Source organism: Eleutherodactylus coqui, chromosome 4, assembly GCF_035609145.1.
Source record: "Eleutherodactylus coqui strain aEleCoq1 chromosome 4, aEleCoq1.hap1, whole genome shotgun sequence".
Classification (NCBI taxonomy): Eukaryota; Metazoa; Chordata; class Amphibia; order Anura; family Eleutherodactylidae; genus Eleutherodactylus; species Eleutherodactylus coqui.
In genome coordinates this window covers 244,974,350-245,000,145 of record NC_089840.1, presented here as the reverse complement: position 1 = coordinate 245,000,145, position 25,796 = coordinate 244,974,350, and the positions used below count along the sequence as shown (strand labels likewise).

Here is a 25,796-nt window from a genome sequence, read left to right as displayed (position 1 = left end):
TTTATGTTGAACTCCGGGGTCTAATTTCTACATGGGGAGCTCCAATTCTGAAAGGTCCAGTGTCTCTAATAGTGGGGGCCCTTTAATGTAGCTTTGGGTATTGCCACCAGAAGCTAGAGGTTTGACAGGAGCAACACCCTAGCTCCCAATTGGCTGCATTCGTCAAGGTACTTGAAGGTCCTTAGCTTTGACCCCAACTCCTCGTAAAATGACCCTAATAAGCCTAAAACGTAACACAACTTGTGGACAACCCAACGGGAAAGAAGCTTGCAGGCAAACTTGTAAACATCTCAAAATTCCAACATGGTCCAATCTCAGAAAAGTTGCGATTTCTACAAAGTTCCTTAAACTTATTTTCCAACAAGTAAGCTCTGAGGTCTGATTGTTCCATGTAGCGGGCACAATGACACGGACCCTCATATGTTGATATGACCGGCGTCTTATAGTTGTACTGGATGAGCTGCATATGAGTGGCTGAAAGTCTGAATTTCCAGCTTTCGCCTTTATCTTCCCCAGGAACAAAATCTGCCAGATCTCAGTGTCAAGAGCTTTAATTCTCAATGTGGTTTCATGCTGCAGTGTTTGAGCGCCCCCTAGTGTTTTTGGATAATATTTCTCCTTCAAAATCAAGTTGGAAGTGTGTAATCGGATATAATTAAAGTTTTTTTCCTATGGTGCAGCTAAAAATCCGCACAGATATTTTCCATGGCACAGTAATGGAGATGCGGATTGTTGCCCGACTTGACTTGGATTTCGGTAGTGAATTGGCATCGGAACCCAAGTGAAATCTGACAGGTGTTGGCTTCGTATGGCGCAGAGTGAAAGCTCTCGCCTACGACCTGAAGGTTGCAAGTTCATTCCCCGTGTGGTTCAGGTAGCCGGCTCAAGGTTGACTCAGCCTTCCTTCCGTCCTTCCGATCTCGGTAAAGTGAGAATCCAGCTTGGTGCGGGGGTAATAAATAATAATTACGTGAAAGCGCTGCGGAATAAGTTGGCGCTATACAAATAACAAGGTTTTATTTTAGGTGTGAATGGGGCCGTAAAGCGAATGTCCAGCTTTTAGTTATTCCTTTCTGTCTGAATCGCCCGGCATCTTTTTCCTCAGTCAGTTGATCTCAGTTCTGACTACTTGGGGCTATGGATTCGTTTTCTAGTCAGACTCTCAGTTTGTGTGATGCTGGTACATGGATCTACCGCTGAAATTGTCTGGAGGGGGACACAGAATATGTCATTAAAAAGGTGTCCTGCTTGGCTGATCTGTACATTGGTCACATGTCTGCTCTCTCCAAAATCCCAAACTTCTGCTGACGTCATGTCAAGAGACTTTGTATGTATCCTGGGTGTAAACTGAGCAGGCACCCACAGAGAATGTTGGTGCAGGCACCAGGGAAGAGCGACGGCGCAGGTGCCTGGAAGAAGGTGGGCGCAGGCGTCTGGGAAGAAGGCCATAAGTTATGGTGCTCATAGTTTGGATTTCAAAAAGTCCGGAGATATAGTTTTTATACTCCTCTGGCTCCCTTTTCCGCATTGCCACCACTAGAAGCTGGCACAGGCGGACTTATCCTTGCAGCTGTGTGTGCACACCCCCATAGAGTACAATGTTGGCGCGGACAGCGGACTCATCCCTGCAGCTGTGTGCACACCCCCATAGAGTACAATGTTGGCGCGTGGCAGACTCCTCCCAGTAGCTCTGTGTGCCCACCCCCATAGAGAACAGTGTTGGCACGTGGCAGACTCCTCCCAGTAGCTCTGTGTGCACACCCCCATAGAGAATAATGTTGGCGCGTGGCGGACTCATCCCTGCAGCTTTGTGTGCACACCCCCATAGAGAATAATGTTGGCGCACACGGCGGACTTATCCCTGCAGCTGTGTGCGCACACCCTCATAGAGTACAATGTTGGCGCGTGGCAGACTCCTTCCAGTAGCTCTGTGTGCACACCCCCATAGAGAACAGTGTTAGCACATGGCAGACTCATCCCTGCAGCTGTGTGTGCATACCCCCATAGAGAACAGTGTTGACGTGTGGCGGACTCATCCCTGCAGCTGTGTGTGCACACCCCCATAGAGAACAATGTTGGCGCGCACGGCGGACTCATCCCTGCAGCTGTGTGTGCACACCCCCATAGAGAACAGTGTTGGCACATGGCAGACTCATCCCTGCAGCTGTGTGTGCATACCCCCATAGAGAACAGTGTTGACGTGTGGCGGACTCATCTCTGCAGCGGTGTGCACACCCCCATAGAGAACAGTGTTGGCACACGGCGGACTCATCCCTGCAGCTGTGTGTGCACACCCCCATAGAGAACAATGTTGGCGCGCATGGCGGACTCATCCCTGCAGTTGTGTGTGCATACCCCCATAGAGAACAGTGTTGGCACACGGCGGACTTATCCCTGCAGTTGTGTGTGCACACCCCCATAGAGAACAATGTTGGTGTGCGCGGTGGACTCCTCTCTGCAGCTCTGTGTGCACACCCCCATAGAGAACAATGTTGGCGCGCACGGCGGACTCATCCCTGCAGCGGTGTGCACACCCCCATAGAGAACAGTGTTGGCACACGGCGGACTCATCCCTGCAGCTGTGTGCACACCCCCATAGAGAACAGTGTTGGCGCGCGGCAGACTCATCCCTGCAGGTTGCGTGCATCAGACCCTCTTCTCTATGGGAGTGTGTGTACACAACTGCAGGGATGAGCCCGCCAGCGCCGACTTCCACTGGTGACAGCGCAGGAACAGGGAACCCCCTGATTATAAAAACTACATTTCTGAACTCCTTGGCATCTGGCCTATGAGAACCATAACTTAGTTCATGGTGCTGATCGGTTCCCTTTAACAGCGGATCCCCCGCTCGCTGCATACATGTGCAGGCTGACAGCGACTGTTCACAACTCATCCCTTTATGTGTTTTATTGGTTTTCTGTGACACAATAGCATGATGAATTAATCCGCTAATTATCAGCCAATGGCTTTTTTAATTAAATCCTCCGAAGGCTGATTGCGATAAGGATGTGCATGGAGAATAAGCGATGGATCACAAGGTAAACACACATCCGGGCGGAGGTTTACGTGTTTATGGCCCGGCAGCTGCCGCGGGTTCCATCTACTGTGATGCTGATTTCCAGATTGGTGTTTTGTATGTAAGTAATATAATTTATTGTCTCCAACGACTGGATGAAAACTTCCTACAATAATGAATAGAGCGTTTTATTACCTGTTGCGGGCGACATTTTCCATTTCTACACAATCAGCTTAGCGCTCGTTACCTCGTTACATTATTATGGTGGCAGATATGACAACCAGCCTGGGGACACCATTGAATAGTGCTTTTTGCATAGATAGTTGCATACATGTTGGAGGCTTTTCGTCCCTGTCTTAAAGGGGTTGTGCAAAGATGCTACCCGCATTTTCAAAGGGGTTGTGCCAAAACATACCACCAGAAATGTGCTTTTTTGGTTTCCCTATCTCTAAGATAATGTACACTCATATTTCCCTGTGTGATTGTAACAGTGATTATAATATAGGAGCAAAAGGAGAATTTACTGCGGACAACTGAAGACTTGAAGGGAGGCTCTAGTACCCTGTTGTACCGCCTCTAGCTTGGATGCTAGATGTGATACGGGTGGGCATGGAGGCTGTAGTACCCTGTTGGACCACCTCTAGCTTGGATACAAGATGTGATACAGGCAGGCATGGAGGTTCTAGTACCTTGTTGGACCACCTATAGCTTGGATACAAGATGTGATACGGGTCAGCATGGAGGCTCTAGTACCCTGTTGGACCACCTCTAGCTTGCACACGATATGTGATACAGGCAGGCATGGAGGTTCTAGTACCCTGTTGGACCACCTCTAGCTTGCACACGATATGTGATACAGGCAGGCATGGAGGTTCTAGTACCCTATTGGGCCACCTCTAGCTTGGATACAAGATGTGATACAGGAGGGCATGGAGGCTCTAGTACCTTGTTGTACCACCTCTAGCATGGATACAAAATCTGATATGGGGGCATAGAGGCTCTAGTAACCTGTTGGACCGCCTGTAGCTTGGATGCAACATGTGATATAGGCAGGCATGGAGGCTCTAGTACCCTGTTGTATCACCTCTAGCTTGGATACAAGATGTGATACGGATGGGCATGGAGGCTCTAGTACCTTGTTGTACCACCTCTAGCTTGGATACAAGATGTGATATGGGGGCAGGCATGGAGGTTCTAGTACCCTATTGGGCCACCTCTAGCTTGGATACAAGATGTGATACGGCGGGGCATGGAGGCTCTAGTATCCTGTTGGACCACCTCTAGCTTGGATACAAGATGTGATACAGGAGGGCATGGAGGCTCTAGTACCTTGTTGGACCACCTCTAGCTTGGATACAAAATGTGATATGGGGGCATAGAGGCTCTAGTAACCTGTTGGACCGCCTCTAGCTTGGATGCAACATGTGATATAGGCAGGCATGGAGGCTCTAGTACCCTGTTGGGCCACCTCTAGCTTGGATACAAGATGTAATACGGGGGACTTGGAGGCTCTAGTAGCTTGCTGTACCTGCTCTAGCTTGGATGCAAGATGTGATACAGGAGGGCATGGAGGCTCTAGTACCCTGTTGCGCTGCCTCTAGCTTGGATACAAGATGTGATACAGGCAGGCATGGAGGCTCTAGTACCCTGTTGGACGACCTCTAGCTTGGATACAAGATGTGATGCAGGAGGGCATGGAGGCTCTAGTACCTTGTTGTACCACCTTTAGCTTGGATACAAGATGTGATATGGGGGCAGGCATGGAGGTTCTAGTACCCTATTGGGCCACCTCTAGCTTGGATACAAGATATGATACGGGGGGCATGGAGGCTCTAGTATCCTGTTGGACCACCTCTAGCTTGGACACAAGATGTGATAAGGGCAGGCATGGAGGTTCTAGTACCCTATTGGGCCACCTCTAGCTTGGATACAAGATGTGATACGGGGGGCATGGAGGCTCTAGAATCCTGTTGGGCCACCTCTAGCTTGGATACAAGATGTGATACAGGAGGGCATGGAGGCTCTACCGTGTTTCCCCGATAGTAAGACACCCCCGATTGTAAGACGTATCGGGGGTGTCAGGGGGGTCGGCCAATGTAAGCCGTACCCCGAAAGTAAGACATACCGTAGAAAAAAAAAAATCATTACTCACCTCCCCCGGCGTTCTGTCGCGCTCCGGCAGGATGTCGCTCGCTCCTCGTCCCCGGCGCAGCATTGCTTTCTGAATGCGGGGGCTTGAAATCCCCGCTTCCAGAAAGCTAATACACACGCCGTCAGCCAGTTACAGCTGTGATTGGCTGAAGGCGCACGTGGCTTCAGCCAATCACATCAATTCAATGATGTCATTGAATAGTGTGATTGGCTGAAGCCACGTGCGCCTTCAGCCAATCACAGCCATTCAATGATGTCATGGCTGCCGGCGTGTGTATTAGCTTTCTGGACGCGGGGATTTCAAGCCCCGCATTCAGAAAGCAATGCTGCGCCGGGGACGAGGAGCGAGTGACATCCTGCCGGAGAGCGACAGAACGCCGGGGGAGGTGAGTAATGATTTTTTTTTATTATAAGACATACCCCGAAAGTAAGACATAGTCTGGCTTTTGGGGATAAAAAGAAAGTAAGACACTGTCTTACTTTCGGGGAAACACGGTAGTACCCTGTTGGACCACCTCTAGCTTGGATACAAGATGTGATACAGGAGGGCATGGAGGCTCTAGTACCCTGTTGGACCACCTCTAGCTTGGATACAAGATGTGATACAGGCAGGCATGGAGGCTCTAGTACCCTGTTGGACGACCTCTAGCTTGGATACAAGATGTGATGCAGATAGGCATGGAGGCTCTAGTACCCTGTTGGACCACCTCTAGCTTGAATACAAAATGTGATATGGGGGCATAGAGGCTCTAGTAACCTGTTGGACCGCCTCTAGCTTGGATGCAACATGTGATACAGGCAGGCATGGAGGCTCTAGTACCCTGTTGGGCCACCTCTAGCTTGGATACAAGATGTGATACGGGGGACATGGAGGCTCTAGTAGCTTGCTGTGCCTGCTCTAGCTTGCATGCAAGATGTGATACAGGAGGGCATGGAGGCTCTAGTACCCTGTTGGACGACTCTAGTTTGGATACAAGATGTGATGCAGGAGGGCATGGAGGCTCTAGTACCTTGTTGTACCACCTCTAGCTTGGATACAAGATGTGATATGGGGGCATGGAGGCTCTAGTACCCTGTTGGACCACCTCTAGCTTGGATACAAGATGTGATAAGGGCGGGCATGGAGGTTCTAGTACCCTATTGGGCCACCTCTAGCTTGGATAAAAGATATGATACGGGGGGCATGGAGGCTCTAGTATCCTGTTGGACCACCTCCAGCTTGGATACAAGATGTGATGCAGGAGGGCATGGAGGCTCTAGTACCTTGTTGTAACACCTCTAGCTTGGATACAAGATGTGATATGGGGGCATAGAGGCTCTAGTAACCTGTTGGACCGCCTCTAGCTTGGATGCAACATGTGATTCAGGCAGGCATGGAGGCTCTAGTACCCTGTTGGGCCACCTCTAGCTTGGATACAAGATGTGATACGGGGGGCATGGAGGCTCTAGTAGCTTGCTGTACCTGCTCTAGCTTGGATGCAAGATGTGATACAGTAAGGCATGGAGGCTCTAGTACCCTGTTGTGCTGCCTCTAGCTTGGATACAAGAATTGATACGGATGGGCATGGAGGCTCTAGTACCCTGTTGGACCGCCTCTAGCTTGGATACAAGATGTGATACGGGCAGGCATAGAGGCTCTAGTGCCCTGTTGGACTGCCTCTAGCTTGAATACAAGATGTGATACGGATGGGCATGGAGGCTCTAGTACCTGGTTGTACCACCTCTAGCTTGGAAACAAGATGTGATACGGGTGGACATGGAGGTTCTAGTAACCTGTTGCACAGCCTCTAGCTTGGATACAAGATGGGGTACGGACAGCCATGGAGGTTCTAGTACCCTGTTGGGCCGCCTCTAGCTTGGATAAAAGATGTGATAAGGATGGGGATGGAGGCTTTATTACCCTGTTGGATCGGCTCTAGCTTGGATACAAGATGTGATACGGGCAGGCATGGAGGCTCTAGTACCTTGTTGTACCACCTCTAGCTTGGATACAAGATGTCATACGGACAGGCATGGAGGTTCTAGTACCCTGTTGGGCCGCCTCTAGCTTGGATACAAGATGTGATGCAAGCGGACATGAAGGCTCTAGTACTCTGTGTACCGCCTCTAGCTTGGATACAAGATGTGATACTGGCATGGAGGCTCTAGTACCCTGTTGTACCGCCTCTAGCTTGGATGCAAGATGTGATAAGGGCGGGCATGGAGGCCTTAGTACCCTGTTGTACCGCCTCTAGCTTGGATAAAAGATGTGATAAGGATGGGCATGGAGGCTTTATTACCCTGTTGGACCATCTCTAGCTTGGATACAAGATGTGATAAGGGCGGGCATGGAGGCTCTAGTACCCTGTTGGACCGCCTCTAGCTTGGATACAAGATGTGATATGGGGGCATAGAGGCTCTAGTAACCTGTTGGACCCCCTCTAGCTTGGATGCAACATGTGATACAGGCAGGTATGGAGGCTCTAGTACCCTGTTGGGCCACCTCTAGCTTGGATACAAGATGTGATACGGGGGGCATGGAGGCTCTAGTAGCTTACTGTATCTGCTCTAGCTTGGATGCAAGATGTGATACAGTAAGGCCTGGAGGCTCTAGTACCCTGTTGTGCTGCCTCTAGCTTGGATACAAGATGTGATACGGATGGGCATGGAGGCTCTAGTACCTTGTTGTACCACCTCTAGCTTGGAAACAAGATGTGATAAGGGCAGGCATGGAGGCTCTAGTACCCTGTTGTTTCGCCTCTAGCTTGGATACAAGATGTGATACGGGTGGGCATGGAGGCTCTAGTAACTTGTTGCACTACCTCTAGCTTGGAAACAAGATGTGATACGGGTGGACATGGAGGTTCTAGTAACCTGTTGCACTGCCTCTAGCTTGGATACAAGATGGGGTACGGACAGCCATGGAGGTTCTAGTACCCTGTTGGGCCGCCTCTAGCTTGGATAAAAGATGTGATAAGGATGGGGATGGAGGCTTTATTACCCTGTTGGACCGGCTCTAGCTTGGATACAAGATGTGATACGGGGGGCATGGAGGCTCTAGTAGCTTACTGTACCTGCTCTAGCTTGGATGCAAGATGTGATACAGTAAGGCCTGGAGGCTCTAGTACCCTGTTGTGCTGCCTCTAGCTTGGATACAAGATGTGATACGGATGGGCATGGAGGCTCTAGTACCCTGTTGGACCGCCTCTAGCTTGGATACAAGATGTGATACGGATGGGCATGGAGGCTCTAGTACCTTGTTGTACCACCTCTAGCTTGGAAACAAGATGTGATAAGGGCAGGCATGGAGGCTCTAGTGCCCTGTTGGACTGCCTCTAGCTTGGATACAAAATGTGATACGGATGGGCATGGAGGCTCTAGTACCTGGTTGTACCACCTCTAGCTTGGAAACAAGATGTGATACGGGTGGACATGGAGGTTCTAGTAACCTATTGCACTGCCTCTAGCTTGGATACAAGATGGGGTACGGACAGCCATGGAGGTTCTAGTACCCTGTTGGGCCGCCTCTAGCTTGGATAAAAGATGTGATAAGGATGCGGATGGAGGCTTTATTACCCTGTTGGACCGGCTCCAGCTTGGATACAAGATGTGATACGGGCAGGCATGGAGGCTCTAGTACCTTGTTGTACCACCTCTAGCTTGGATACAAGATGTCATACGGACAGGCATGGAGGTTCTAGTACCCTGTTGGGCCGCCTCTAGCTTGGATACAAGATGTGATGCAAGCGGACATGAAGGCTCTAGTACTCTGTGTACCGCCTCTAGCTTGGATACAAGATGTGATACTGGCATGGAGGCTCTAGTACCCTGTTGTACCGCCTCTAGCTTGGATGCAAGATGTGATAAGGGCGGGCATGGAGGCCTTAGTACCCTGTTGTACCGCCTCTAGCTTGGATAAAAGATGTGATAAGGATGGGCATGGAGGCTTTGTTACCCTGTTGGACCGTCTCTAGCTTGGATACAAGATGTGATAAGGGCGGGCATGGAGGCTCTAGTACCCTGTTGGACCGCCTCTAGCTTGGATACAAGATGTGATATGGGGGCATAGAGGCTCTAGTAACCTGTTGGACCCCCTCTAGCTTGGATGCAACATGTGATACAGGCAGGTATGGAGGCTCTAGTACCCTGTTGGGCCACCTCTAGCTTGGATACAAGATGTGATACGGGGGGCATGGAGGCTCTAGTAGCTTACTGTACCTACTCTAGCTTGGATGCAAGATGTGATACAGTAAGGCCTGGAGGCTCTAGTACCCTGTTGTGCTGCCTCTAGCTTGGATACAAGATGTGATACGGATGGGCATGGAGGCTCTAGTACCCTGTTGGACCGCCTCTAGCTTGGATACAAGGTGTGATACGGATGGGCATGGAGGCTCTAGTACCTTGTTGTACCACCTCTAGCTTGGAAACAAGATGTGATACGGGTGGGCATGGAGGTTCTAGTACCGTGTTGCACTGCCTCTAGCTTGGATGCAAGATAGGGTACGGACAGCCATGGAGGTTCTATTACCCTGTTGGGCCGCCTCTAGCTTGGATAAAAGATGTGATAAGCATGGGCATGGAGGCTTTGTTACCCTGTTGGACCGGCTCTAGCTTGGATACAAGATGTGATACGGGCAGGCATGGAGGCTCTAGTACCTTGTTGTACCATCTCTAGCTTGGATACAAGATGTGATACAGGTAAGCATGGAGGCTCTAGTATCCTGTTGGACCGCCTCTAGCTTGGATACAAGATGTCATACGGACAGGCATGGAGGTTTTAGTACCCTGTTGGGCCGCCTTTAGCTTGGATACAAGATGTGATGCAGGCGGACATGAAGGCTCTAGTACTCTGTGTACCGCCTCTAGCTTGGATACAAGATGTGATACTGGCATGGAGGGTCTAGTACCCTGGTTACCGCCTCTAGCTTGGATGCAAGATGTGATAAGGGCGGGCATGAAGGCTTTAGTACCCTGTTGTACCGCCTCTAGCTTGGATACAAGATGTGATAAGGGCGGGCATGGAGGCTTTAGTACCCTGTTGGACCGCCTCTAGCTTGGATACAAGATGTGATATGGGTGGACATGGTGGTTCTAGCACCCTGTTATACCGTCTCTAGCTTGGATGCAAGATGTGATACTGGTGGGCATGGAGGCTCTAGTTCCATGTCGCACTGTCTCTACTTTGGATGTAAGATGTGATACGGGCAGACATGGAGGCAGTACCCTGTTGCACCGCCTCTAGCTTGAATACAAGATGTGATACGGGCAGGCATGGAGGCTCTAGTACCCTGTTATACCACCTCTAGCTTGGATACAAGATGTGATACAGGCAGTCATGGAGATATACAGGTTCCATATGGTAACCTGCAGCATATCGCTCCATCATTTGCTGTAACTAAGCCTCTATATCATACAAACTCGTAGACTGTCAAAGTTGGCGTCCCATACATGTTGTATTAGCAATAAATCTGGTGATCGGGGCAGTCACAGAATTGTGACAATGTTGTGGGGGCTTCCTGTGACCCCTTGTGTGTGCGGCCGAGCATTATCCTGCTGGAAGCCACCATGAGAGGAACACATGTGTCTGCAGGATGTCCTGAACATATCACTGAGCTGTCATTGTCCCTCATACCACTACTGGGGGTGACCAACTCTCGTATGCAATGACCCCCCCAGACCATCACACCAGCAGGGGGCATTGTGCCAATCCACAGCAAAGGCATGAAGATGGCCGTCGTTGGTGGCCACCCAAAACCTGGATTTGTAACTGAAGGCAACCCGGGTAATAGGTGCCATGAGTCTAATTGTCCTTCGGCCAAGCCCCTGGAAATGGTTCTGACAGACACAGGGGTGTAATGATGGCACCATCTGTGTGTAAGAACTACTTATGTTAGAGTAGCATTTCATGCTTGTTGGACAATCAGACAGTCCTCTGTACTGGCTGTTGTCGAGGGTATCCTCAGCCCGATCGCCTTGTGTGCCCTCACACATCCACTGGTCCCAACACCGAACAGTCTGGTTGGAACGGCCGGTGGGGGACAATTCATGGATACGACCGTCCATCTTCTCACATCCCAATAACCCACCCCTCTCAGCCTCTGATAATGGGGTGAGGCGTCTGGTGGACAACAAGATCCACACAAGCGGAAGAAGAGGCCTCTTAGAGTCTCTTATAGGCCGGGGGGGGGGGGTTGCGACGGGACCAGTTTCAGGGCCTCAAGTGACAAGACCGTTCGTCTAATCACACCACATCTCTAATGATTTATATTTCTGCTGAGATGTAACTGCATGCCAAGTTTTTTGGCTTAACGACAACTTCTAGTTGCATGAATTTTTTAGACAAAGGGCCCCTGTCCACGGTCGTGATGGAATATCAGGGGAACGGGGGGAGAGCTGTCAGGTCTCCGCTGCAAGCCTATCTAACAGATAGGCTCACAGTGGAGAATCGCGGCAAGCCGCGATTTGAATCCTGCGAGCGGAGAATCATAGCGATTCTCCCCTCGTGGACATCGGGCCTTCGCTTTCCATAGTAAGTCTATGGAAGGCGTTCACTGCGTTATCTGCGGCTGGATTATCACCGCGGGAAATGCAGTGAAAAATTGCCCATGGACGGGAGGCTTTAAAGGGGTTGCCTGCCCATTTGTTCACGATGACCAATCCTCTACATAGTTTTAGTGCCGTGGGCTGGACGATCAGCTGATGGACTACTGGTCTGCTGTCCAGAGGTTAGGTCATCGGTGAAAAAATGGGCAGACAACCCTTTTAAAGGGATTTTGTCACCAGAATTTGGAACATTAGCCAGCACTTGGCCCATGTGGGACATGGCACACAGCATAAAGATATCTGTGTGAAAAGGGACAGCTATATAATAAGTTGCAAGTATTGATGCGCTGTATGTCACACGGTCCTGCCTTGGACAGACTAGTAGGATGGCTGCTGCAGCCTGTAAGCAGTGTGCAGAGGAGACCTGGAGCTGTTCATGGGGAACTTGCAAGGAGCTGCGGAAAGTATTAGCTGCTTCTTTATTTTTTGCCATGGGGGACCTGTTTACATATAAATTAAATAACTCAGGCATCCCTTTTAACAGAAACACTGATTTTTACAGAAAAACACTGATGTCAAAAGTGCATGCGTTTGTCTGTCTTCTGTTCCTTTCAGTTTTGTTGGCCAGGAGAGTGCAAATTGTTGTTCTATTCCATCCAGCAAACAAGTTCTTGCATCTCGATCCATCCTAAACCTCCGTGCAATGTAATGCGACGACCCGTTAAATGGAGGGCATATAATAGCATACGTTTTTTGTCATCAGTTTAATAAATACGCCTTAAAAAAAAAAGTGCAAATAAAAAACACTCCTTCGGCAGATGTGTAAAAAAAAAAGTGGGTTCTGCCAACCAATTTCAAATATGTCAACCTGGGACAGCCCTTCACAGGGTGATACCACGGGTTGGACGGCATCTCCTGACTTCAATGGAAGCCGTCCGTGCGGGAACCACAGTAACATGGAGCATTCTACGATTTTTTCATCCACGAGCGGAAACCGCAATTGGTTTCCGCTCGGGTGCATGAAGAATCGTTTTTTCATAGCATACTGCGGAGGGTTATTGCTGTGGAATCCGGAGGCGGACGCCCGTGTGCGCGAGGCCTTAGGGAGCACGGCATGGCGAAAAGGGAGGCCTGTGTCTACTGTTAGCAATGCTAATGACTGACCCACCATGCTCAAGAAGAATAAACACAATGAGAACATATAGCCTCCATGTTGTATATAGTCGGACGTCACTCTAGAACCCCTGTATTACAAAGCTTGGTGGCTCAGTTGTTAGCGCTGCTGCCTTGCAGTGCTGGAGTTATAGGTTCAGATCTGACCAAGGGTGATGGCTGCTTGTAGTTTGTCAAAGTTGATATTGTTCTTGATGAGATTTGAACCTAAGACCCCAGGACTGCAAGGCAACAGTGCTAACCACTGAGCCACATTTTCTGTATTGCGGATGACCGTGACGGCTCGCTGTCGGTCATGCGCAGTACAGATTTTTTTTTAAAACCTTTGTTTTTCCCGTGCCGTCGCTGGTGATGACACGGTTACCCAGGCTCAACAGCAATTTCAATTGCGCGGATGGGTAACGAGTTGGACAGCTTCCATTGACTGCAGCTAAAGCCCTGCTGCGGAGTCCGCACAAAAATAGAACATGCTGCATTTTTATTTCCATAGAAATCGCAATCGCGGTCCACTCGTGTGAACGGACACGCCAATGTTCTATTTTTCCAGTGGATGTTTTTTACGTGTGTTGTTGTGTCATCCGTATCTTATTTTTTACGTGCAAAAAAATCTGAAGCATGCCCAATAAAATTACATAAGCAGAGTGCACATGGATGTCCGCAGTGGGCTCCATTTTTATTTTCGCGCACCCACTGATTTGAACAGATGAACGTCATCCAAGAAGTTGCACCAGAATGGAACATGCTGCATTTTTGACTGCAGTGGATCAGCGTGCCGTCCGTGGGCCGTCAGTTGCAAATATACACAGCAGATGGACATGATAATCGCTTATGTGAATAAGCCCTTAGAATTGTAAATAAATCCAACAAGTAAGGTATGAAAGTCTCTGGGTGTCCACTAGGTGGCGTACGATGCTTGTTCTATAAGCTGCAAGTAATATCCCGCCCGCAGTACTATATTTCTGTGAATTTCAGATTTCATACGCTTGCAATTCATGGGCTTACTTTCTTCCATAAAGATCTGTACCCTCCCCTTTCTCTTCAAAAAGAGGTTCTGCAGTAGCTGGTGTGTATTATAAGAAATAATACACCCCTATATACTATTTAAAATATTAGGAATTGTCAGAATTCCCTTATCTGTATAAATGTACCTTTCCTGTAGCCTCATGCTTTTATATAGTAGTATAGTATGTAAGGCCGAATGAAGACAGTGTCCATCTAGTCCAGCCTGCTTATCCTCCTGTGTTGTTGATCCAGAGGAAGGCAAAAAAAAACCCCAAGAGGCAGGCGCCAATTAGCCCATTTGGGGGAAAATTCCTTCCCGACTCCCTAATGGCAATCAGACTAATCCCTGGATCAACCCCTAATAGTTCCTACCTGCCTGTATACCCGGATTAACAATTAACCTAAGATTTATATCCTGTAATATCCTTCCACTCCAGAAAGACATCAAGTCCCCTTTTATACTCCTCTATGGATTTTGCCATCACTACGTCCTCAGGCAGAGAGTTCCACAGTCTAACTGCTCTAACAGTAAAGAACCCTTTTCTGTGTTGGCGATGAAACCTGCTTTCCTCTAGATGTAGCGGATGTCCTCTTGTTACAGTCACAGCCCTGGGTATAAACAGATCATGGGAGAGATCCTTGTATTGTCCCCTCATGTATTTATACATAGTTATTTGATCACCCCTTAGCCGTCTTTTTTCCAGATATATGGTAATAAGAGAGATGGAACAATACCTCTGCAGCGCCACTTATTGGAAGGCAGCATTCCTGCAAGTCAATGTTAGATTCTTTATACAAGCCTTGTAACAATTACCGGGAATTTTGTATAAAGAATCTAACATTGACTTGCAAGAATGCTGCCTTCCAATAGGTGGCGCTGCAGAGGTATTGTTCCATCTCCCTTATTTGCATATTACCCAGAGGAGCATGGATGGCCTTGTAAGTCTCCTCACTTACCTTCTAGGTGCTCTCCCTAAGGAGAAAAGATATCCTTCCTGACGCTTAGTGACACCTGACATTCCTATAATGTACAGTAGGGGGCATTATCTCAGCATATTAAACTGTGGTGACTAAGTAATGATGACCCTGCACATCTTGTGTCTCCGCAGCTCCGTGTACGATGACCAGCCAAATGCTCACCAAAGGTTCATGGAAAAGCTTGACACTCGGATTCGGAATCATGACCGGGAAATTGAAAAAATGTGCAATTTCCACCATCAAGGCTTTGTAGACGCAATAAATGAGCTCCTGAAAGTCAGGGCTGACGCTGAGAAGCTGAAGGTAAGGAGTCAAACGCATCAAATTGTTTCCATTATCTTCAAGGCTTTCTACCAAGAGCTTGTGCACCCTACGATATGTTAGAAGATAACAAAAAGAGTAATACTCGCCTTGGCAACCCCGTGCCGCACCTGTTCCTCCACTTACCGGGGTCCGTGTTCAGCTGGCGCCAGTCGATGCAACATATGACCACTGGACAATCCTTAATACTACACCAATTGGAGATTCTTGAGGACCGAAAGCGAGAAACAGTGGTCTACCCTATATCTAGAATCTGATCTTAGGGCCACTGCCATCTAGGGGTGGCGTTTGGAACTGCCTTACTGTACCAGCTTCATTACTCAGGCATGTAGGAAAGCCGTAACCTATATCTGTTACATTGGGGATTCTGAGTTTAATATTCGTGGATATTTAACTAAGAATCGCACTAATTAAACAGCGAACATTTGCGTGTCAGTTTATTGCCAGTAAATCCGGTAGGACTTAGTGTAAGCCGCTCCCAGCAAATCTCTGCTATAGGTTTTTCCACAACTATTGCTATCTCAAGTCTCAATGAACTGTTAGAAATATTTTAACCATAACCCCTTCACGACCAGTGACGTACATAGACGTCATAGAGGGGTATAGAACTGACACCAGCCTGCAACGACCGCCATCGGCGCTGGAGCTGATCGCAACTGGTTAGATTTTGCAGTCAGTGCCGTTAACTGGTTGGCCCACCATAGTCCTATTGGCTTCCTGTGCTAGAGGCTCCCAGGCGTGCAATGGATTCCAGACTATTAAACAGTGCTTGTGGCAGGGTTTAATAGGCAACAATGACTGGTGCAATACACTGCAGTACAGAAGAATTGCATGCAATCGCCTGTTCAAATCCCTCAGGAGGTAGTAAAATCTAAAAAAAATGTTGAAAGCTTTAAAAGATCATTTTCTCCTTTGTATGTAAAAAAGAAAGCACCATTAATATTGCTGCATCCCAAATATTTAATAAAAATACATTATTTATCCAGTAAACACCAAGAAAAAAATGTCAGAATTGTGGTGTTTTTATTAGTCTCTCTAAAAAAAAATTGAATAGAAAATGATTAGAGATGAGCGAACCTACTCGTTTCGAGTAATTACTCGATCGAGCACCGCGATTTTCGAGTACTTTCGTACTCGGGTGAAAAGATTCGGGGGGCGGGGGGAGGTGTGGCGGAGCGGGGGGGAACAGGGGGGAGCCCTCTCTCCCTCTCCCCCCCACTCCCCGCTGCAACCCCCCACTCACCCACGGCGCCCCCCGAATCTTTTCGCCCAAGTACGGAAGTACTCGAAAATCGCGGCGCTCGGGCGAAAAAGGGGCGTGGCCGAGTAGGTTCACTCATCTCTAAAAATGATCAGAAGGTGGTGTGTATCCCAAAATGGTACAAATAAAAACTACAACTCGTCACATAAAAAGTAAACCCTAAGTCTAAGTATACGGCATCAGCGAGTACTGGAGCGAGTACCACGTCGAGTTCAACCCCGCCCCGTTTTGACCCCTCACCGCATTACCACTTCCTGCTGTGACGTGCCAGCGTCCGCACGTCCACAGCAATATGTGGCTTGCTGGGAGGGAGGGAGAGGGAGAGACTCGGCACCCGGTGGGTCAAATACAAAAATGCTCGGGTCTCCCATTGACTTCAATGGGGTTCGTTACTCGAATAGAGCTCTCGAATATTACGAAAAGCTCGACTAACGAGCGCCTGAGCATTTTGGTACTCTCTCATCTCTAATACTTACCTATTCCTTCCCCGTCAGTCTTCCTACCAAATCTTTACCTCACCAATCTTCTCCTGGCTCCTCCAGTCCTCCTCGGGTCACCTCACCTCCAGCCGGCCGGATCCTCTTCTTCCTGTGACGAAGCGTACATTGCCGGCATTCTGCTTCCTGCAGGTCAGTGTACCCGGTCACTAGCGACGAATGCTCGGCAGCCTACTTTAGCGTGCAGGCGTGAGGTCTCGCCGCTAGTGTTCATAAAGTATGTATAGTGGCGAGACCCTGCTTCTGCACGCTAAAGCAGGCTGCTGAGAATCGGCATTCCCTGCTAGGCAGTGACCGCTACATCACTAGTGACCGGGTACACTGGCCTGCAGGAAGCAGAATGCCGGCAATGTACGCTACATCACATGAAGAGGAGGATCCGGCCGGCTGGAGGTGAGGTGACTAATGGGCTTTAAACCTGCAAATGTGCCCTTTTATTTTGTTGCAGGTGTAACCCGACACGTGCATCCCGTGGTGGTAAGAGCTGGGCTACTGCTGTCTACCAACAATCGGGAACGAAGAGACCTCCAATCCAAGCTGTTTCATCTCTTACTTGCCACGGTCAATAATGACTGTGGCAATGTAAGCAGTTGACAGGGAAAGGATGCTTCACCGTCACCCATTGACACCCTGTGATGTGATCGCAATGTGCCAATGGGTTGCCGTGGCAGTCGGAGGCCTAAATGAGACCTCTACATCCTCCATGTAGCCCAGTGTATTAGACCCTACCTCCGGAAGAATCTAATGGGCTGTTGTCATAGGTAGTACACTGCTTTACATAAGTAATGCAGTGTACTAATTATAAGTAATACTGCATCAAGTAATGCAGTGTACTATACTGGCGATCAAACGAGCGCATCTTCAAGTCATCTTAAAGCACTAAAAATGGTGTTAGTTAAAAAGCATAGCAAAAAAAAAATTACATATTTTGCCCTGACAAAACCCGTAAAAAAGTCGTAAAAAATATAACAAAAAGGTATGAATTTGGTATCACTGCAGTCTTATTGACCCATAGAATGTAGTTAGCATGTCACTTAGGCCGGACTCACACAAGCATATGATCACACGGTAATTTGCAGGCAATCGCTTACATTGCCTTAAGCTGCTCCAATCACATTTGCGTGTCGGAATTGTGTAATATGGCAGCATGTTCTATTTAGCTGCGTATACACACATGTGAGAGGCTATTATTCTGTATGGGCGCGTAGATATCCTGTCATGTGCAGTACAGTACTCGGCCATAGGCCGGGTCACCGGGCGCTCTACAGTGGTAAAAGGCTGTGTGACCTTATGGCCATGTGAGCCCGGCCTTATACTGCACGGTGAACGCTGGAAAACAAAGCCAAAAAAAAGTCAGAATTGCTGTTTTTTGCTAATCCTACCTCCTAAAAAAAAAAAGAAAAAAAAGCAATCATGGTGCCATTAAATCATACAACTCGTCCCGCAAAAAACAAGCGATTGCATGGCTATGCCTATGAAAAAAGTCATCGCTTGGTCAGTAAGGCACAAAATGGGCCAATCACAGAGGGGTTAATTACTAAATATATGTAAATGCTGGTTCACTGGTCCTGCGCTAAGCTGAATTGAACAGATAGCTTTGTGTCCAGGGAGTTCACATGGGGTAATTGTGGAGCAGCATGATAAGTCTACAACATTGAGAATGGCAGAAAATGACTTGTCTGTAATGCAAGAGGCCGGGACTGGATTCATGCAAGAGAAAAATAAAATAAAATATATATATATTATATATATTTGCATATTTTACTTTTTTCTTGGTCTCCCTTGTAAATTCACCTGGCAATGCTGTTCAGTAGAGAATGATTTATATCACTGTGTACATATACTACAATGTAGTATACTGTAATTATGAGGTGCTTATATTATGCGCTTGGCATCCAGCTGAAAAGGACACCTTTCAGCTACTCTAAGCCAGTCATCATTGCCGAGAACACTTTCAGTGATGCCGATTGGCTTAGAGCAGCTCACCTGACAACCTGGGCTCATCTTACAGTGCTCCTCCCGAATGTCCTCTTCAGTTGGATGCTAGGCAAAGTATATACCTTCCCCAAAAGGGGTTGTAGAGGGTGTTCGACAGCAACTCTTAATCACCCACAAATTTAACCCTTTGATGTCCTTGTTTGCAGTACCCTCGTCTAAAATAAGAGGCACTTTACAAATACTGTCACACAAACTCTCGTTGGCATTCACACGTAGTGAAATAAAAGCCTCAGCCCCGCACGGCTCCTGATGAGCAGCCCCGATGGAGGCCAAAGAAAGCAGGCTTCCTTCTCACGCGTTTTGTCCATTAATATTATGATCCTCATTAGCTCACTATCCTATTCGCCTTGCCAGAAGCGTACAGTGTTTGGAGGACGTAAGTGCACTTGACTCCTGCGTCAGAAAATTGTCTCGAAAGCACATTGGCACCTGCACATCAATAGCTAATAGCCTTCCGTCTTTTCTCGGAAAAGTTGTTCTGCGTTGCAGGTGCACAGACACGGTTCAGCCGGTTCCATGCCAAACACAAAAACATTCTTTCCCTTTTAATTCCTCTCGAGCAACCCTTGCCAAATTACCCTCGTACCCCTTGGGACGGAGCTAGAATTTTCAATTACGTGTGGGATATCACTTGTAATTGTGCTTGGTGTTTAGCTTTGGGGGGTGGGGGGTGGGGGGGACTACGCTTCATCTCCTGGAGAAGTGTCAGGATTTTAGGCAGAGGTCACACTGTACCAACCCTTTTAGCTCCCTTTACACTTCTGAAAACAAAAATCTACACACCAGACGGGTCGAGCGTAGTTCAGCGGAGCCCACGATTGGAAGGCCATTATATAAATGATATTCAGATAACAGGGGACAAAACGCGGCATCAATGAGGTCATTGAACATCTTTGTACCGAAATTAATGAGATTTTCAATCAAGCCGAATGTGCTTCCTTATTATGATGACCTAATGAGTCCGCTCGATATGTGGGAAAATATGAGGTCGCGCTCTTCCTGCACCTGCGGCATGGAAATCTTGCTGGGGTTTGGAGATTTCCACTTTTGATGTGAATCAACCACCCAGTGTTTGCATTCAGCAAAGTATGAATGTTTAATTACAAGAAGAAAAAAAATGCCCACTGCCATCTCATGTGGACAATGAATGGAGCATAGACCTTATTGAGGTTATCAAAAAGGGACCAGTGGCCAATTGGGTCAATGATTTGAATTGTTTGACAGACCCAGAGGAACAAACAGAGTTCAAAAATCCCAAGTAAATTTGAGAAGTTTGCCACAGAATCTGTTAGTACGAACTGTCATAAGTAATTAAAGTTAACAAAAGCCCTTTGTGATCGAAAGTTCAAGTTCAAACTGTAGAGTTAATTTGAATTTGCCCGTTTTTGTTCTAAGTCTCTCATGAATCATGATCTGATTACAAGGGTGAGCAGTTACATTAGGGCACTTTTTTGCTTATTTCTTATAACAAAGGCTTAAATCATTTTCTTTAAGGTCCAAGTTACTGATACCAACCGAAGATTTCAGGAAGCGGGGAAGGAGGTAAGAAAAAAAAAAACAAGAAAAAACTACTTTATAGAACAAAAACATTCAATTTGGTGAGAATGTAAAAAATTTTTACCAAATTGGATCAAATTCGTTTTTATATCCTAGGTCATTGCTAAGACAGAAGAGACCATTCGCTGCAGGATACAGCAAAGAAATATCGCAACTGTCGTTGACAAATTGCAATTGTGCCTTCCGGGTGAGTTAGATCGAAAATACCGTTGCATATGGGTGATAAGAGGTATATTTACCTAAATTGGCAATTTAAATAATGACCCTTTCTGCTTTAGAATTTTTTTAAACCTGCTTTAATCACCAAAATACTACTTTGTTGTGAGTTCCAATCGCATGACTCTTCTCAGTCAGACCTTTTTGGCGCGTTCGACTGCCATTGACATAAAATAATTGTTGGCTGAAAGAGCTTTTGACCAACAATTATAGTCAATTACGACAATTGCCCCATTAAATTGCTTGTTTGCCTTGGCTGAGCGTGCATGTTTACGCTTTAGAGTACGGTCAGATAAGTGGCTGCCAGATGCCTCTGTCACCATCTATCTGGTGAGAAACGGTAGCGGATAGCAAAAATTCCTCCTCTCCCTCCCAGCCGTGTAAATAGTCCGGTGACGGTCTACCGGTCAGTTCTGATGTTAGGTTCTTAATCTTTATGAAATCCGTGGGGTTTTGCAAAAAAGTCTTTATGGGCAGCTTGAAGATATCTGAAATAGAAGTGCAAAAGCTGACCATACACAATAGATTAATCATGGCTGAACCCAACAATTTCTGCAGGATCATGCTTGATCTAATATATAGGGGGCAGCCGGTTAGGTTAAAGAGGGATTTTTACTACTGATGACCTATGCTCTGGATTGGCCAATCAATATTTGGTCGGCAGAGGTCCGCCACTAATTCCTTTCCGCTCCATAAAGGGGTTGTCCAGGACTTTTACTGTTGATGACCTATCCTGGATCATGAATAGTTGATTGGCGGAGGACCATTATTCCGGATCTATTGCACAGGATCTCCACCGATCACTGGACCCGAGGATAGCACAAGCAGCATTGCAGTAGGCCTGTTTGATTCTACAGATGCAGCTCCCATTTAACTCATTTCGAGCTGCATCTGCATTACCAAACTAGGCTGCTGTAATATGGACAGCACTATCTGCTTCCAGCGCTGTTCGCAGTTACAGTTGGCCCGGCGATCAGCTGATCAGTGGAGATCTTGAGCAACGGACTCCACCGCAAATCAACTCTCGATGACCTATCTTGTGGATAAGTCATTAATAGTAAAAGTCCTGGACAACCCCCTTTAACAAAAAGAGACTAATTAGCCATGTTGATTCTTAGTGTGCCGGACCTTTTGTTCTCCAGGTCATAGATGGTGATGTTGGACAATCGCTTATTCCTCTCTCCCTGTTGAAATTACTAAGCATGATTGGCCAGTCTAGTAGTTGGGAGTGATCGCATTTATCGATCGATGTCGTGTATGGCTGACTTTATTCTAAAGCTGGCCATACACATTAAATGAATGTCAGCCAAACAACTATCTTAAGTGTATAAACAGCTTAAAGGGGCTGTCCATTTGTAAGCTGCTGATTGACCACGACTAGGCTGCCACTAGGCAACTATCAGTAGATTGGCGGGGGTCCACTGCCCAGGACTCCCACTGATTAGCTGTTCAATGGGCTGGTGTGTTCATGCACTGAGCTGATTTCTGCAGGAAGCAGACAGCTCCGTTCTCACTGCAGTGGCCTGGCTTAGTATTCAGGCAAAGTTCCCATAGACATCACTGAGAACATTGCTTGTAATACCGAGACTTCCCACTGCAGTGAGAACGGAGCTGTCTGCTTTCTGTAGAACACATTTCCATCTACACTAGCTCTGCTAACAGCTGATCGGCGAGGTTCTGGGGTGGGTGACCCTAATTGATCTACTATTGATGGCCTATCCCAAGGGTAAAACATCAGTAGTTTACAACTGGGCAAAGTCTGTAAGTTAAGTCCATACTGAAAAACAGAAATCCCACATGGCACGACAGATTGTGATATCAAAACGCTGCCTACAGTTGTTAGAAAATGGTCTAAATTGGCCTTTACAGCCTTCTCAAGCTATAGTGCATGGCCATCTATTTAACATTGGATTTGGGTTCCCAGATTTGCAGACCATCTGAGGTCTATGTGGACTTCTAGATAGTACTGGCAGCAGCATTTGGCATCTTCAGTTTTTAACCTGGTCTACCAGTTAATTCCTTTGTATTCTCCTTCTGCCACCAGAGGTGTTTGTTAGCTACTTACCTTACATTAAAGGGGTAGTCTGAAAAAAAATGATATTGGAAGTTGCTTCTATCTGTACTAAAACATGAAAGAAATTCATATTTGCCTTACCTGATCCCCCACAGATCCCATTCTGATGGCACTCGATCTCTTACTGCTGCTTGCTTCCAGGTGCCGATATGACGTCCTGACTCAGGGACATGTGACCACTTCAGCCAATTAACAGCTGATCCTGAGTTACCTACATGCCTAATTGGCTGCAGCGATTACATGTCCCTGTGTTGGGACTTCATTGGTGCAGCAGAAAGTAGAGAGAAGCAGCAGACCAGACATAGTCAAAACAGAAGCTGTGGGGGATCGGGTTAGGTATGTCTGAGGTTTTAAATCTTTTCATACAAAGTTAGTTTTGTTTCCTTAGACTACCCCCTTAATAAGGTAAAGGGGGGTGGTGAGGAAGCTGGGTACAGACATATTAAAACTTTTTACTGCCTTGAAAACACAGTTTTTCTAAAGTGCGCATTGGTGGACTTTGCTCAGATGTAGGGCATTGTCCGTAACCTCGCTGACCTTCTGGTTACCACTTACCTTTTGACGATGTTTTTGGAGGTGCATTCAAATTCTAAGATCTCCTAATGTTTTTTTCTAAAATGGTATTTGCCCCCAAAATCTGAAAGTATTGTCACTTCTCACCATAATCACTCTCTTGAGGTACACATTTTTTACAACCTCAACATCATGATAGCATGGCCGTTCGAAACGCCTCTTTAGGGGTCTGTTTTGCCCACTTGAAAATCACTGATGCAAGAGCGACAAGACTGGGAAACGTGCGACCATGGAGAGTGTCCTTCATCGTTGGAAAAAGCCAAAAATCACTAGGTGCGAGGTCAGATGAGTAGGGAGCATGAGGAACCAATTCAAAGTTGTTGTCATGAAGAAACCCCGAATACGGGCCGGCCAATGAGAAGGAGCATTGCTTGATAGAAGAGCACACGTGGGCTTTCCGTATCTTAAGGTCTTCGTTCAAGATGGTGTGCACAGGTCCTATGGAAATGCTGACTTTGCCGGCAATCTCTTCCACAGTCAATCAGCGGTCCTTCATAACTACGTGCTCCACTCGCAGAATCATGTTCTCGGACCGGCTGGTTTGTCCTCACATGATATTCAGCCTGCTTTGAACTGTCGCACCCATGGGCGCACATTTCTCATGTCCATGACCCCTTCGTCGCATGTTTCACTTCACTGACAATGAATGTCGTTGAGTGCAAGCGAAGGAAGCAGATGATTACACGCTGTTCTTGGAATGTGAGCGTCGCCATTTTAAGTATTGGAAACGCCATTTCTAACTCCAACTACTATCTCATAAGTTCTGTGCATTGGTGGGTGCTGCCATCTGCCTCACTCGTCCTTGAAGAATGCCCGCATCTTCTAAAATGTGCCCTATGTTTCTATTAGAGATGAGCGAGCATTGCCCTTAGCGAGTACCTGCCCGCTCGAGAGAAAAGGTTCGGGTGCCGGTGCGGGGGAGCGGTGAGTAGCGGCAGTCAGCAGGAGGGAGCGAGGGGGAGAGAGAGAGAGATCTCCCCTCCGTTCCTCCCCGCTCTCCCCCGCAGCTCCATGCCCGCCGCCGACACCTGAACCTTTTCTCTTTTGAACGGGCAGGTACTTGCTGAGGGCAATGCTCGCTCGAGCAATTGCCCTTAGCGAGTATGCTCGCTCATCACTAGTTTCTATCTGCTCCTATCCCTCCCCCTCCCCCCAAAAATGAGGAGACCTTAGAACTTGAATGCACCCCTAAAAACTTTTCTGAGATCCACAAATCTTGCATTCTTTCGTATTTTTTAATTGGACCTCCAATTTCCCTATGGAGATATAATAGGATCCTCAGGATAGTGGGAGCTGGATGTGATGTGCCGGGCAGTGAAATCTACAATTTACATACAAGACGTTGGAATGGAAAAAGTTGCTACACGGGGAGTTTACTACGAGCTCTGTATCTCGGGGTAGAGCTGGCTTTGTGCTTCAGAGGCCAGAAAGGGGCATTTGTTAATTAAGAAACAAAAGTAACAATCTGAGCTTTGTTAATAGTAGCGTCAGGCCTCCCAGGGTTTCCGTGACCAGAGGCTTCCTGCCTCAAACCACCTAAGGTGAAAACTAGAGATGACGCTTGACCACAGGACACGGCTAATAGCTAACCTCTTGTTTCCTGATGGTAGATGCTCAGGCGCTGTTGCTACGATTAATAGGAGGACTTGATAAGAATATAGGGTGATGTTTAAGACTTAGAATGGTAAAAAATATATACTATGTAACAATGAAAAAGTATTAATGGGCTAATTAAAGGGGCTCTCATGTAGTCAAAAGTTCTGCAACTTTTTATTATACCTTAGCTGGATCTATAGTAAATATATCTTAGGTATACTCACTCTTATGACAGGGCCAAGTCATTGTTTGCAGTGATCCTGATAAGGAACCCTGCTTCTTACAAGGGTCTATGGGTACATTTGGGCTATAATATACACTGATTTACTATGTACTGTATATTTTTCTGCTCAATCAAGTTGTACTATTATTCTAATTGTTCCTCTTTTGTGTCTATTACTATGTTTAGCCTTAGAAATGTACAGCAAATTAAAGGAACAAATGAGTGGAAAAAGGTAAGATTATTAAAATGTTTGCAAAGAATAATAATTTTAAAAGAAAAACTCCATTCATTGTAAACACTTAAAGGGTTGTCTGCAGCGCTGGATGATTTTTTAAGTATAGCCTAAAATGTGTTAAAATAAGAAAAGCAGGGGTACTTACCCATCCTTTGCCCCAGCGATTCAGCTCTGCAGCTCCACAGTCTTTCCAGTCTTTATTGTGAATTGGATACCACCTGACGGCTACAGCCAATCAGAGACCGCAGCAGTCAGGTGTTGTTCTTCTGGCATGATGGCTCCTAGCATCCGAGTGGTGATGCCAGGAGAATAGCACCTGACTGCTGCTGTCTCTGATTGACTGCAACGGTCGGATGGTATTTGTTCCACAACAAAGACTGCGAGGCTACACTTATTAAAAAAA

The 25,796-nt window shown here is 47.1% G+C and overlaps 1 protein-coding gene across 4 annotated transcripts in view; it reads left to right on the top strand.

The window, feature by feature from the left end:
- EXOC6 (exocyst complex component 6) overlaps positions 1-25,796 on the top strand; it is a 232,202-nt gene that overhangs the window by 47,859 nt on the left and 158,547 nt on the right. For all 4 annotated transcript variants that reach the window (XM_066600991.1, XM_066600989.1, XM_066600990.1 and 1 more), the window contains exons 2-5: positions 14,974-15,145; positions 20,414-20,461; positions 20,573-20,663; positions 25,345-25,390. In XM_066600991.1, coding sequence (XP_066457088.1) covers positions 14,974-15,145; positions 20,414-20,461; positions 20,573-20,663; positions 25,345-25,390 — 357 coding nt within the window. The remainder of the gene's footprint in view (positions 1-14,973; positions 15,146-20,413; positions 20,462-20,572; positions 20,664-25,344; positions 25,391-25,796) is intronic.